Raw genomic sequence first — 15,221 nt, forward strand, 5'->3', positions numbered from 1 at the left:
AAGGGGCCAGGCCCATGCTGGGGGTCACTGGGGCTCAGTGAGAGGCAGGACTGAGCATCCAGGTGGGCACTGGGGAGCCCACCTGGCAGTGCCCGGCTGGCAGTGCCCACCTTCCATCCTGGCAGTGCCCAGCTGGCAGTGCCCCCGTTTCCCCTGGCAGTGCCCCCGTTTCCCCCGGCAGTGCCCGGCTGGCAGTGCCCCCGTTGCCCCTGGCAGTGCCCGGCTGGCAGTGCCCCCGTTTCCCCCGGCAGTGCCCGGCTGGCAGTGCCCCCGTTTCCCCTGGCAGTGCCCGGCTGGCAGTGCCCCCGTTTCCCCTGGCAGTGCCCGGCTGGCAGTGCCCCCGTTTCCCCTGGCTGTGCCCAGCTGGCAGTGCCCCCGTTTCCCCTGGCAGTGCCCGGCTGGCAGTGCCCCCGTTTCCCCCGGCAGTGCCCGGCTGGCAGTGCCCCCGTTTCTCCTGGCAGTGCCCAGCTGGCAGTGCCCCCGTTTCCCCTGGCAGGGCCCGGCTGGCAGTGCCCCCGTTTCCCCTGGCAGGGCCTGTCCCACGGGCTGTCTCCCGTGTTCATGGCCGGGAATGCCGCTTGGAGCCGCGGCCGGCGGTCGGGCACAGGGAGGATTCCCGGGAGCACCGCAGGGTGGGCAGCAGCACAGGTAACCACGGAGCCTCTGCTAACGAGCAGAGCACTCCGAGGGGAGAGAACATTGCCTCGGATTGAAGCTGTGCTAGTTAGGAACTAATTAGGGGCCTAGCGACGTTCCCACCTTGGCCACCCCCGCTCCAAAGCTGTCCCAGTCCGGCTCGGGCCGGGGACACTGGCGGTGCTGGGAGCCTTGGGGGAGCCAGGGCTGCCTCGAGTGACCTCAGCACACCGGGACTCATCCCGATATTCCCCATGCAGGAATTCTCCTCCCTCTCAGGGAACATCACTGCGGGCTCTGGTGTCCTCCTGCCCCTCAGGAGCACATTCCAAGGAGCTGCTGCTGTGCCAGGAGCTGGGATGGGGAGTGTGGGGGTCACAGAATCCACACCCCCCCAGGGCGAGATGAGCTCAGAGCCCACGCTTTCCATGACCCACTGGGCTCTCCTTGCTTTGGAGAGGCTGTTCAGACCCCCGTGGGCTTTGCATCACATCCCACAGAAGTGTTCCTACAAAAGCAGGTGCTGCTGGACAGGCCTGGCCTCGTGTGGGAGCCTGGGAGGTGGGGACAGGGCTCCACAAACCCCTCCTGCAACACCTCCCGTTCCTTAAAGCTGGGTGGAACCCAAATAAATTCTGGATTGATGGGGATGGATGGATGGGGCTGTGCTGGAGGGAGGCAGCTCCGGGCAGGACTCATTCCCTGGCTGGATCTTTCCAGGAGAACTGGCCCTGTGCCCTGACTCCATGCCTGTCAATAAGGTGCAGCATCAGCTGTCGTGTCAGCAGCAGGAAAAACATCCCGTGGGAAGGGCTTTAAATGGAAGCAGGAAAGGAAAATATAAAGAGTTGGTTTCGTTTCAGAGCCCTCGTTGGGCCACGTTTGCCTCCCTGACAGGGAGGGGATGCAACGGCTCCATTGGAGAAGTTATTTATAGAAATGTGGTTAATTATAGAAATTTACTTTGCAAGAAAGTGGGAAAGGGCCCTCAGCAGCTCTGGTTGGCAGTGGGGGCTGGGAAGGGAGCACGGCGGGGGGGCAGAACCTGCTTTTCCTAGGAAAACTGCTGGCACTGCCAGAATTCCCAGTCCAGTCTGGCATGGAATGGAGTGGGGCTGCTCTGCCCCAGAGAGAAGGAACAGGGGACACGGTGGGGGTGACAGTCACAGCCACCATCAGACAGCAACACCCCCTGGCACATGGAACGGCTCCAAACAGCACCATTTCCTAACCTGGAATGGATTCCAACTGTAACTTAGCAACCTCACCTGGGTAAAAGCATCCCACAAGGAATGTGGGGCCTGAGGAGAATCAGCCTTGCACTGATTCCCTCCCCTTTGTTCCCAAATCTCAGCAACAGCTGCAGCCAGAGAGGAGGCAGCTCCTGCTGGCCACGGAGCCACTCCCTTCCTGTGCCACTGGGAATCCCCTTTGTCACCCAGAGCCACGGGATGAGATGAATTCATCGTGAGTCAACCCTTTCCACAGAAGTCACACAAGTGGGGAACTGCTCCTGCCACACCCCACAACTTGGGAGAAGCTGGAACTCGACCTGATCCAAGCAAGAGCACTTGGGACAGTCTGTGATATCTCAGCACAAATAAAAGTACTAAATTATTTGTAATAAATTTATTTTTGATATTGATTTCTTACAGAGCTAAATGGAACATAGAAACAGCACCAAGCCATTGAAGTCTGTTCTACAAAACCAGGTTTAATACAAAAGGATGACAGCAATGCCTGACTCTGCACTTCTGGACGGTTAAAAAAGCTCACCCAAACCCCACCAAGAGTTTAAAAAGTTTTAAGAACAGAGGCACCAGTGTTTTGAGAGAATTTCTCTGGCAGCAGTGATGATCTTGATATATTTTGGAAGAATCAAGGTTGCCTTTATTCCCTATTTATTACAGTGCAAGGGGCTGGTCCTTGCCTCAAAGAGCTGTTGAGTCTCCTGCCCGAACACCCACACCCAAAAGTTTGGGGCCAGAGCCACTTTCATGCAGGATATTCCCCATTTAATGGGAAAGATCTCCTGGTTTTGCTCCTGGAGAGCTCTGCTCCAGCCATACGGAGTCTCCGTGGGCCCCAGCAGCACGAGGGGTGCCAGCGGAACGCCCCACGTGGGGAGAGCTGCAGACTCTGCCAGGCACAAGGAACACACCTGGAGTGGCATCACCTGCCCAGGGCTGTGCCCTCAGCCAGCCCAGAGCCTGGGGCAGGAGCAATCCGAGCATCCAGCCCCAGGATGTCCTCAAGGAGAGCAACATCCAGGGGCTACAGGGCTCAAATCACTGCTGGCTTCGCTCTGCAACTTCAGCCCGAGGCCAGCAAAGGATTTGAGTCCTGCAGCCTCAGGAGCTGCTGCAGAGCCCTGGGAAGAGCAGAGCAGCAGCTCCTCTGCCGAGCCTGAACTGCCACACACTGGTGTCATTTCCTGGGAAACAAACGTTCCTTCACTGGACAGAAACAGAAGCTGAAGTGATTACAGACACGAGATACGATGCAGCAGGGCTGGGACAGAGCCAGGCTGCTCCTGGGACCCGCAGGGGGCTGCAGGAACAGCGACAGTCCCCGAGCTGGCACATCCCTGCTCCGACACGAACACAGACACTGCAGCTGCCCAGCTCAAACATGAACACTGAGCCCTCAGAGCCCTCCCAATGCTGCTCTGCAACAGCCACTGGGCAGTCCTGGGCTGCAGCCACAGGAAAGCGCCTTTAAAAGCTTCCTATATCCTTTATTTCCCACCCAAATCCCGCCCCCCACGCCCCAAAAAAATAATAAAAGCACACAGACTGCAGACTTAAAAGTGTAACAGGGTCACAAACTCTCCTCCACCACCCCCAGCCCAGCCCAAACCACCAAGGCACGTCAGGCTCCCCCTCTCTCAAGGCCCACCTTCACCCAATTCCTCCTTCTCCCCCAATTTTGGATGGATGAAGCCTACACAAAACATTCTCCTTGCTGGGAAGCAGCAAGTGCTTCCTCACTGTCTTTGCACTGATAAAAACAAATGCAAACAAAGACACTCCTGCACTGCCACCCAAATGTTTCCATGGGAAATGGTATCTTTCAGCACATTCCTTGATGGACTCTGCCACCAGTTGGCCTTTGCAGAACTGAGGTCAGATTTTGCACCCCCAGGCTCTGGCAGAGCCCCCCAGCCCTCGAGAGGGGTGTGCAGTTATTCTTTGTATTCTTTGTGTATTCTTTGCTTGCCACGGGAGCCAGGTCTCTGTGGAAGGCTCACTTTGGTGCAATTCCAGCTTCCCACCAGCTCAAGCCCATCTTCTTTCCAAGCCAGTATTGCCCTGAACGTGTGTGTTTGGAGAGTTTCAGCAGTGAGAGCAAATAGAGCCGTGCAACCCCCAACCCTGGGGCCAGGCCCTGCTCCTCCCCCAGCAGCGAGGGGCCTGAGCCCTGCACAGGGTCCATGTCCCCACCCAGATCCACGGCTGCTCCTCCTGCTGCCTCAGTGCTCCGAGTCCGACAGGTACGAGGGCTTAGTCCATCTCCACACCAGCATGTCCTCCCCTGCCACCCTGTGGGATTCTGTCTGGATCCGGGACTCGTTGGAGGCCAGGAAATCCACGGCTCTCTCCCACACCCGCTTCATCTTTTTTCTATGAGGAACAGCAAGAAAATAAATGAGAATCCCAAGCTGGTTGTGCTTCCCTGCCTACAGCAACTGTGCCTGTGGATCTGGCTGCCTCCTGTTCCCTGTGCAGGCAGAAAGGGGTATCAAACAAACCCTGGGTTAGAGATTTCACACCAGGGCACGGCCACACAAATCCTGCCTGGGGGGAAGATGAGAGGTTCTGTCAGTGCCCTGAATTTCTGCCTCAATTTGTGCTGCAAAGGGACTCAATGAGCAAATCGCCCTCCCCCATCCTGCACACAGAGATCTCAGCCAGGGGGGTGAGATGTTCACCCTCATGTTCACCCCAGCTTTGGATCCAGCAGTTCTGAGCATCTCACACCCAGGGATGGCTCAAACAGCTGCAATCATCCCTTGTAGGAAAAGGAATCCTGTGTCTGACACAGAGGGAGGAGGTTTCACAGGAAGACAAAGCAGCTCCATCTAACCAAAACACAAGAAATAACCCTGCAAAGCAGCAGGATCCATCCTTGCAGCCCTTCAGCCCCAACACCCACAGAGCAATGACCTCGACCATAATTCCTGTCTGAGAATGCCCCAAACCTGAGAAAGCACAAACCCAACCTGAGAAAGCCCCAAACCCAACCCAAGAAAGCTCCAAACACAACCTCAAACAAGCAAACCCCAAACCAAATCATCTCACTCCAGCTCCTATCCCAGCCACACAACTCAAACTGGCCACTTTCCAGGCCCACAATCACTGCAGAAGAGCCCCTCTTGGGAATTGCTCTGGTCTGGAGAGCCAAGTAGGATGGCTGGGAAAGGGGACAGCACCAGACACCGAGCAGATGAAGCAGAGGACACCTGATGCTGCAGGTCCAAGCAAACCAGACCCAGGTACTGCTGGACAGAACAAGCACAACCTACCCGTGACACTGCACCAAGTACCAGCCCCACGGCTGGCACACTGATCTGCACCAGGTGCAGGCACAGCCTGAGCTGCGTCCAAGCCTTTCTCAGCCCAAAGGCTCCAGCCTCGTCCTGCAGAGCAGCTCCAGGGATGCATTTTGGAGCTGTCCTGAATCCCATCCTCCTGCTTCTAGCCCTCCTCAGTACCCAGAGCCAGCTCACCTGCTCTGAGGAGGGATCAGGCTGTCCCGGACGTGGAAGATGCCAACGTAGGGGTAACGCTCCAAATTCCGCTCCCATTCCTTGTAGTGGTCCTGGACAACAGCTGGAGGACAGGAGGACACAGCAGTGAGGGCTCAACCCTGCAGGGAGCAGAGCAGGGCTCCCTGTGCTCCCACAGCTCCTACCTATGATCTTCTTCACCATTTCATACATGGCTTGTTCCTCCTCCTCCATCTTCCGCCAGCGATACCGGAGGTAGAGCAGGATCCCCCAAAGGGTTATCAGACCTAGGAGAATAAAAACAAAGGGAATGCAGGAACTGACAGCTGTGTCCTTGCTGGATGCAGTTTTAGTTCAGACACTGTGACCAAGGCCTGCTTGGAGCTGACTCCCAGTGATTGCTTTTGTTCCCCAGAGCAGCTGCACCCCAAAAGCCCTCAGAGCAGCCCCTCCTGCATCACAGGAGCACCTGTGGATGTGGGATAAGGTGGTGGGAAAGCCTCAGCACAGAGCTGCCCTCACAAAAGAAACCTCAGCACAACCACAGGATCCCAGTTCTGCAAATCCCAGAGGAGGCTTTGCCAGAGAGGCCTCCCCAACAAGAATCACTCTGGAAAACTGTCAGGTTTCACTGCTCCGTGGAGAGCTGCTGGATAGGGAAGTAAAGCCTGGGGCTCCAGTGGCAGCCCAAAATGCAGGAAATGTGTATGAAAGGTTTAGGACTGACAATGCCCCCAGTGTCTGCAATAAACAGAACTGTCCCTTGTCACCCCCTCCCTGTCAGGCTGGATTAGAAACTCCTGTAGTCACACGGCTCTCGTTATCACCTCGCTGGGTAAAACCCCTGTCTCAGCTGAGGCGTGACAGACTATTCCAATAAAACCTCCAACCCTGAAATGCTACAAGTCATTATTAAAGAGGCTGGAGGACCTCAGAGCTTAGAGCAAGAAAAAAAGAAAAACTGACTCCTTAAGGTAAGTTAACACACTTCTGTGCAGCCCGTAATAATGGGCACTTGAGGAATACCCAGAGAGCTCATCAGCTGCCTGATTTAAAGCAACTTTTAAGCACTTGCAGCACAAGAGGAAGGCTGTGGGTCTCCTGTGCTGCCAGAACAAAGGTTAATTAGACATTAACTCATCAGCAGATTTATTTCACCTCTGCTAGGCATTTCCTATGGCTGAGGAATGTGTGATCACAAGGCTTCATCCTTGCAGCTGAGCCCCAAGTGCCACTTACTCCAGAAGAAGAGGAAGAGGTTCCTGATGGCCGTGACCACAGCCCGGCGGAAGCGGCAGCCCAGCCCCATCTGGGGGTGGGCAGATTCCAGGCAGAACACTTCCTCCACGCTGGAAACCGGCTCTGACAGGTCCCTGCCTTTCAACCTGATGGGAAGAGGCAGAATATCTCACTGAACAGAGCAGGCTGTAACTGCAGTCTTTAATCAAGGGCGGGAGAACAACCAGACTGCGGATGCAGCAGCTCGCAGGAAATGCCCCCACACCCAGGCAGAGCCTCCTGCCAGAACATTTGGGGACTGGCTGATCCGCCAGGAATGGATGTGGCTTCAGGAAGGCAGCGTGGCTGCAGCTCCCACTGGCACACCGAGTGTCCCTGCACTGCCTCTCTGACAGCTCGGAGCAGCCCCTCTCAGCGTGCACAAGATTAAAGTTGGAATTGGATTCCAACCTCCCAGCATGGAGATGGAAACGTTCCCTGAGTCAGAGTCGCTGCTCAGCTCTGGCAGTGGGAGCTGGGGGACCCAGGCTGGGAGCAGGAGCAGCTCCAAGAGTGACAGAGCACCAGCACAGAGCCCTGCAGAGCCTCAGCCTCCCCTGCAGCACTGCTGCTCCCAAGCCCAGGCTCACTCCACACTGAGCCATTCCCAGAGAGAGCTCACAGGCACCGAGGGGTCCAAGGGACAGCCTGCAGATCCAGGGGAGCTGGACCAAAGGAGATTGTGTTTTTTATGCTCCTAATTATGAATAGACCATTAGACAAAGAGGTTTGCTCAATTTACAGGTGCTCAGCTCACAAACTGCAGAGAGCTCGGCCTGGTTCTGGGTTCTGCAGGAGCTGCACACACATGGTTGTGTCCCACCCCCCATCTTATTTACAACCCAAATTCCATGGAAATATTTAAAACATGCAGTAGAATCACCCAGTGCAAAGCTCATTTCCAGTCCTGCCTCTCAGACTAACAACTGAAAAATAATCTCATGTAGCTAGAAATGCCAGGGGCAGGGTTTTGGGGATGCTGCCACACTGGCTCCGGGGAAGCGGAGCTGTTTGGGGACCAGCCAGCAGAGCTGCTAATTAACAAAATAAAAAGTGGGAGGATATTGTATCCCATGGCTTCTGACTGGAAATGTGCTGGAGTATAAAAATACAAATTTTGAAAACTGTGCATCCCAGCCCACCTACAAATCCAGCCCTGCCCCTAAGGAAGCCATGCCCCATCCTGGGAATTTGCACACCCCAGGAATCAAAGCAGCAGATGCTGTCTGATCCGTGGATCACAGCACCAGCTGCAGGAATATTTAAGAGCAAATGGAGCAGTGGGAATTCCAACAAGCCTTGCCCACCAACCCCAGCACCATGACTGTTGCAATTCACTTAATCAGAGACACATTTAGCAACGTGAAAATGCAAACAACTGTTAAGGCTTTAGAGTTAGAGCAGACTGGAGGCAGCCCACGCTTCCCAGAGGAAGGTGATGATGGCTGCTGACTCTGGATAACATTCTTTCTGTAGGTTATGGATAGGATATTGTGTTTTTTTCCCTGAAAACTGAGTATTGCTGCTATTTCTGATGGATGGAACCTGTTGGCTGAGAAATGCCCCCTCAGTAACCCCCCAGCACCCACAGTCAGTCAGGCCATCCTTTCAGGAGGAATTTCACCATGGAAAGGGTGGTTAGGCACTGGCAGGGGCTGCCCAGACATGGGGTGGAATTCCCATCTCTGGAATGTTCACTTGGATGTGACACTCAGTGCTCTGGTGGGGTTGTCCAGGTGGGGATCAGTCACAGGTTGGTGATCCCAGAAGGATTTTCCAGCCTCAGTAATTCTGAGATTCTGGCAGGTGCTCTGCCAGAGACACAACTGACACTGAAGGTATCATTCAACATCCCTTTCCCTCTCCTGCTCCTCAGGACTTGCTCCAGAGGATCCCAAAGTGTGGGTGACACCACTCACTGCACAGAGAGCTTTGCTGGCCAAAGAACCCTCTGGTCCAAGGATGCAGCTCCACAAATGCACAGATGTTCTGGAGAGAGCTTATTCTGGGAAAAGTGACCATGTGGGCAAGTTAAGGAAGAGCTGTAGGCACAGGACAGTGGGCAGGACACCAGTATCACTCCACAGGAGGCACAACACTACCACTGATAGCCACAAGCAGCCCTGGCCCCCAACATCCATCTCACCTGCAACACATCCCTGGAGACAGTGTCCCACAGCCTGGGTTGGGAACTGTCTCCTGGAGGGAGCTCAGTTCCCATCCTGCTGCAGGGCTGTACTTTTCCTTTGGAAGTTTGCCCAGCAAGCTCTGCCACAGCCAATCCCAGCCTATCTGCTAAAGCCTAACGAGCTCTGGGAGCTGAAGGGCACCACTGACCCTGTCAAATTCCACCCCAGCCAACACCCAGATCCCCAACTTTGACACAGTGGGCTTCTACCCACCCAATTCCCAAATCCCTGCTGCTGCTCAGTATCAGCAGATCCCTAACTTTGACACAGAGGGTTTCTGCTCACCAAGTTCCCAAATCCCTCTTGCTGCTCGGTATCAGCAGATCCCTAATTTTGACACAGAGGGTTTCTGCTCACCAAATTCCCAAATCCTTGTTGCTGTTCAGTATCCAGTGCAGGGCAGCTTCAAACTTCTGTGAGGAACTGCCAGTTACATTCTGTGCAAAGGAAGCCGTAAGAAGATTAGTCCTCCATTCATTTAAAATACTGACCAACATGATTTCATTACAGCAGTGGGAGAATTCATTCCACAGGGGCTGTCCCCTGGTGAATTCTTATCGGGATTCTGCAAACTGGAGGGAGGAGAACTAAGCCTGAAGGTCTGCCTGGCCTAAAGTCTTCTGACTGGGGAGATGATGCATGAAGCACTCTGTGAAATAACACCATCCCAGACTGTTAGGGCTAACCACTAAATACAACATAATCTTACTGACAGGTTACCAGGAAAGAAATGGAATGCTGGATCAGAGCAGTCTGTCTCCTGACACTCTGCAGTAGAGAAAAATCCTTCTTCTGCCCAGCCCTCAATCCAGGGAAATTTCTGGTTTCACAAGACTGATGGCTCCAGTGAAACAACAAACCATTAAGATTTACAGGGGGGTGAATCACAGATGGAGGAGAAAATGATTTTCAAAAGAACTGCTGAGAACAGGACTGGCCAAAGGGGAAGTGAGAGATATGGGAGAGAATCAAAGCAGGATGAGGAAGCAAAATAGATGGTGAATTGTTTTAGTGTCTATTATTTATTGCTTTATAAGAGACTAAGCACTGGGTTATAACAAAGCTGCTCAGAGCCCACTCACCAGCACGTGATCCTTCACCTCACTAACCCAAATGCATTTGCTTTTTAAGTTCTCAGGGTTTCCACATTCAAAATTACCTGGTAAAAGAAAAGTCAAATAGAAAAATCATGTTTTTAAAAAAGCCCTTGAACAGCTTAGAACCAGGCTCTGAATGTACACCAAGAAATGCTCGCCTTTCCAATCCACCCCAGCCCTGAGCAAAATGATTCCAGGGTGAGATTTATATTGCAGGCAGATCAGATTATGACTATTAATAAAATCTCAGCCACTGCACGGAGGTTGGATAAGGGCAATCAAACCTCTCACTTCAGAGCTGCCGCTGGATAAGGGCAATCAAAGCTGACACTTCAGAGCTGCTGAACACACAATGAGGGGGAAAGTGTTGCTCCTGCCCCTTGCAGAGCACAGAACCACAACTGCCATCAGGTATCAGGTGTGGAGCTAATGATCAGTGTTTAAAATGCCTCCAAGGAGCTGAAATCACAGCTCTGCCTCTAACCCTGGCAGAGAAATGCTGGCAAGGCACTAAATCCTCTAAATCTTGCCTCACCAAGTTGACTAAACAAATGTGCTAAGTAAATCTGGTAGAAATCCGAAGTCAGATTTTAAAAGATTTAGAAATTCTGTGCGGCTTCAGTATCCAAAGGCTTCAGCCTTGAGGTCTGAAATGCAGAAAATGGAACTGAAACCCTTTTACTGATTACCACTGCTGTGAATCTTGCTGAACAGGTCCCTGCTCATGCAGTGGATTTCTAGCAGCCTACTCCATCCCAAAATACCGGTGATGGGCTGGATTTACCCCTGCAGTAGGGACTGTGCTGGGTCAGCTCCTCATGTCAGAGAGCCTGTCCCACTCTGGTGAGGAAAAGGAGAGGCACTCACACATCTGCCACCACATTTCAGCAGAAATGACAATTTCTTAGGTCACTTCATGTGTAAGAACATAACAGTTTTCACTCCTGGTTCTATCTTAAAGACAATTTCAAGCTGTTGGTAGAAAAGAATAACAAAGCCAGCCAATCCTACCTGAAAATCCCAACACTTCAAGTACAAACAAGGCCCACTCACCCAGGCAGGGTGACAGGAGTGCATTAGCCAAGCAACACTCAGAATAAAAATAAATCCACCTTTCCCTGACTGCCTCAGAACTCCTCAAAGGGAACTGGCTGGTTCCATGAACCCCTCCAGAGTGGGACAGAAGCGAGCTGGAGCTGGGAGAGGCAGCTCCTGCAGGCTCAGCAGGGGTGGGGAAGCGCTGACACTCACCTGCCTGCACGGACAGGTAACTGTAGAGCTCGTGCAGCACGGCCATGGTCACATCCTTGTGCTTGGCCTGACAGAACTGCAGGGCACAGACAGGGACACACATCAACAGTGGCATGGGGACAGCAGGAGTGCAGCTCCAAACACCAGACAGAACTATAGCACTGAGTCTGGCTCAGTCCTGCACCACCAGCTCCAAACAGATCTCCTGAATGAGGAACATTCCAGGCACAAGTGACCCCGAGCATCTCCTGGAAGCCCCTGCCCAGAGGAATCAGGTGAGTTTTAAGGTCCCTTCCAGCCCAAACCAGTCTGGGATTCTGGGATTCTATGAAGTGCCACCAACCCTCAGCCCAGCCTGCAGCACCAGCCTCGGACCCACCACAGATGGAAGCATCACCTCCAGAACTTTCCAGCACACCAGAACTCAGAATCCAACACAAAACCTTCTTCCTCCTAATCATGGAATGTTTGGATTGGAAGGGACCTTTAAAGCTCACCCAGTTCCACCCCTGACACCTTCCACTATCCCAGATTTCTCCAAACTCTGTCCAACCCGGCCTTGGGCATTTCCAGGGATGGGGCAGCCACAGCTTCTCTGGGAATTCCATCCCAGCCCCTCCTCACCCAGAAGGATTTATTCCCAATATCCCACCCAAACCAGCACATGGAATCCTGGAATGATTTGGGTTGGAAGGGATCAACCCATCCCACGGGCACTTTCCACTATCCCAGGCTGCCATTTTATCCACTATCCAACCCAGCCTCAGGCACTTCCAGGGATGGGGCAGCCCCAGCTTTTCTAAAAATCCATCCTGACAGAGGGAGCAGGGCTGTGCAGGCACTCCACAGGGAATTAGCTGGATTAAATCTTGTACTGCTAAAGCTGAAAACAGCTTTATTGCAAACCAATACCACTGCTGGTACAACTGTTAAAAAGAAATTGATTCACATAATTGGGAATTTAAATTTTTATCTTTCAGAGTCTCATACACACTCCTAACTTAATCTGGCCCATTAATTCCAACTCATCAAGTCTCAATTTTTCTGTAAAACGATAGAACTAATCATTCTGCAGGGATACTGTTATGGGTGGGATAGAATACCTGGAATAATCACTGTTCTGTGAGAGCTCACAAGAGTGAGGATAAATAAATAAATGCTTACCTCATCCGTGCTTTTGTCACAATCCACAGGCAAGAGATTAACTAGGAGAGAGAAGAGGGTGAGTTAGGTGGCTGCAAATTAAGAGCTTTGATCAAGAAAATAATTATCTTTTTAAAAGAAGGCTCAACTTAAAGCCAGGTTCTGCTATTGTTCATCTCCTCCTGGCAGCACCTGGAGGTGCATACAGCCCCTTCAGGAGCTGCTTTGGGAGCAGCCCTGAGGAAAAACACTGCAAGGATGGAGCTGATGAATGTGTTCAGCTGGGGAGTGAAAACTGGGGCTGGATGTTTCAACAGCTCCTGTTTGAGGAGAAGCTTCATGCTGATCTTCACACTCCAGTGCTGCCTCTTACTGCCCACCAGGGTCACCTGAAATATCCCAGCACAGCCAGGGAGGGAAATGAACCCTCCTGGAGGGCTGACTGCAGCTCTGGGCTCTGCAGGGCCTGAGCAGCTCCTGGCACCTGCGGCATGTCCCAGCACCCTGCACTGCCCCAGGGCTGGCACAATTCGAACCTGGGCAATGTTCCTGCCTCCAGAACTCCTGTGACAGCTGAAACAGGACAATCCAGCGACAGTGAGCAGTTTTATCCTGGCTTTGGGAATGCAGCAGCTTTCCCAGCCCACACCAATGGCACGGTGTGCCCAGGCTCAGAACCAGCACCTTCCCAAAACAGCCTCCAAACCCTTCATTGTTCAGCTCAAAGCCTGAAATATCCCCCATTTCCAACTGTTCCAGCTGGGGAACTCAGCTTTAAAAAACAGCTGCTGGGGAAACCCCTTTTCATTCCTCATGGAAGAGAGAGACACACTGCCACGCCTGAAGTGCTGAATTGATCTGCTGCACTTTGCCCTTGGACAGAATAAAGGCTGGGAAGGGCTGTGCTGGCAGAGGAACATCAAAAACACACTCCAGGTACTACAAAGACATCATGTCACACCATAAAATCCATCCTTGGCCCAGCAGACATCCATAAAATCCATCCTTGGCCCAGCAGGAATGGCACTCCACATAAACCCCATGATTCTGAAGGACTGAAGGCCAAACTCGTTTGGAAAAAGCAAACTTTTGATTTGCTTCCCATGACTAACAAGGTTTCCCATTGGAAAGGGAAGATGGGAAGAGGGACAGAAACAGACATGTCAGGTTATGGCAGTGAGGATGATAAATGTGATGGGAATTGAAGCAATAAAGGGAAAGCAGAAGACAGGTGAGGAATAAAGTTTAAATGAGAATTAAACCAGTGCACATACAGCTCTCCTCGCTCCCGTCCAGCCAGCCTGATCCAACCATCTTCACCACGAGAATGCCCAGAAAAATCAGGAGCAGCACCAAGGTGGCGAGGCAGAGGAACTGGGACAGGTAATACTCCAGGCCCTTCCCCTTTCCCTCCGGCTGCTGCCTCGGCGCTGAGCGCAGCAGGGCCGTGCGTGGGGTCACTCCGTGCCCCCCATCGCCAACTGCCCGCCACGGGAAGCGCCGGATCAGCCCCCCAGCCCGGCTGCCTGCATCCCGCTCTGCCTCCTTCCCAACGCTGGAAGCCAGGTCCTCCTTCCCTCTCCTGAACAGGCTGCTGAACCTCCCGGGGGCCGCTGAGGAGCCCCACTGGCTGCTGGGGGTCACTTCGCTCTCCCGTCTCCACCACATGTTGGAGGAGAGCCCCCTCCTCTCCCCCGCCGTGTCCCAGGCATCCCGGGAGCTCTGAGCCCCAATTCCCCCTCCTGATGTCCCCCAATGGCTCCTGGACTCCTCCTCGCTGGGAAGGGGTTTGGAGCCTGCTGAGGAGGCCCAGTAGGGCGTGGAGCTCAGCCCCCCAACACCATCCAACCCCGAGCCAGCCCGGCTGCCGAGCCCCCCGCTCCTCTCTGCTGAGGGGTTCCACTGGGATGCGGAGTTTGACCCCCGAAACCTGTCCAGGGTCGGTCTTAGGCCACTGCTGAGCCCCCCACTCCTCTCTGAGGCGCCCCACTGCAGTGAGGAGCCCCGAAACCCATCAAGGGTCGCCCCCAGCCCCTGGCTGAGCCCCCGGCCGTGCTCTGCGCCATCTCTGGATGTCTCCCAATGGGACGCAGAGCTCAGCTCCCCGGCCCTGTCCAGCCCAAGGCCCCCGCTCCTCTCTATGGACGTGTCCCACTGCGAGGGGGAACTCAACCCCCCGTGCCCAGCCAGGGATGCCCCCAGCCCACCGCCACCTCTCTCCACAGTCGTCCCCCACTGCTCTGAAGGGCTCAGCCTCCCGAGGCTGTCCCGGGACCGGCTGCCCTCAGCCCTGACGCCTCCGCCCCGGCCCGGCGGGGACCCCCGGGGGTCCCCCCAGGCCTGCCCGCCGCTCTCCCCCAACGTCCCCCAGCGGGACGCGGGCAGCCGCCCCACTTCCTCCTCCTCCTCTTCCTCCTCCTCGTCCTCCTCCTCACTCTCACGGGCGGCCCCGCTGGTGAAGCCGGAGCGCTGCCGCGAGGGCGAGGCCTGCGGCGGCCCTGTGGAGGAGCGGCCCGGGCTGGGCGGCGCAGTGCGGCCGCTGCGCCGGGCCGCCGCCACCTCGGCCCGCAGGCAGCCCAGCTTCTTGATGTAGACCTTGCGGGTGGTGGCGGTGATGGGCCCCGGGCGGTAGCCGAGCGCCAGCAGCTCCTTGCGGAGCTCCGCGTCCGTCAGCTCCGCCATGACCGCGCCAGGCCCCGCCGGAAGCGCCCCGCGGGCGGGAAGCGATGCCGCCATCTTGGGAGGGGCCCCTGGCTCCCCTGGCGCCGCCATGTTGGGAAGGGCACGGGGCGTGTGGGGAAAGGGCGAGGGGGCGGGCGCCATGTTGAGAAGGTCAAGGGACGCGCGGGCTCCCAGTCCCGCCGTGTCCTGAGGGAGCAGCAACTCACACTCCTCGCT

The 15,221-nt window shown here is 54.6% G+C and overlaps 1 protein-coding gene across 1 annotated transcript; it reads right to left on the bottom strand.

The window, feature by feature from the left end:
• Nucleotides 1–2,256: 2,256 nt before the first annotated feature.
• On the bottom strand, nt 2,257–15,060 carry LEMD2 (LEM domain nuclear envelope protein 2). Its single transcript, XM_058855647.1, has 9 exons — nt 13,598–15,060; nt 12,345–12,385; nt 11,181–11,256; nt 9,915–9,991; nt 9,190–9,269; nt 6,605–6,750; nt 5,551–5,652; nt 5,366–5,468; nt 2,257–4,259 (listed from the first exon to the last, which is right to left on the bottom strand). The coding sequence occupies exons 1-9, from the start codon at nt 15,057–15,059 to the stop codon at nt 4,109–4,111; spliced, it is 2,238 nt and encodes a 745-aa protein (XP_058711630.1). The 5' UTR covers nt 15,060; the 3' UTR covers nt 2,257–4,108.
• Nucleotides 15,061–15,221: the final 161 nt, after the last annotated feature.

Source organism: Poecile atricapillus, chromosome 23, assembly GCF_030490865.1.
Source record: "Poecile atricapillus isolate bPoeAtr1 chromosome 23, bPoeAtr1.hap1, whole genome shotgun sequence".
Lineage (NCBI taxonomy): Eukaryota > Metazoa > Chordata > Aves > Passeriformes > Paridae > Poecile > Poecile atricapillus.

Bases quoted from the DNA above. Each gene is read 5' to 3' on its own strand.
- LEMD2 (XM_058855647.1), bottom strand. From the start codon at position 15,059: ATGGCGGCATCGCTTCCCGCCCGCGGGGCGCTTCCGGCGGGGCCTGGC. The intron at 12,386-13,597 runs GTATGTGCACTG...TCTCTCTCCTAG, and splicing joins GGACGGGAGCGAGGAGAGCT to TTAATCTCTTGCCTGTGGAT. The intron at 9,992-11,180 runs GTGAGTGTCAGC...TTCTTTTACCAG, and splicing joins TTACCTGTCCGTGCAGGCAG to GTAATTTTGAATGTGGAAAC.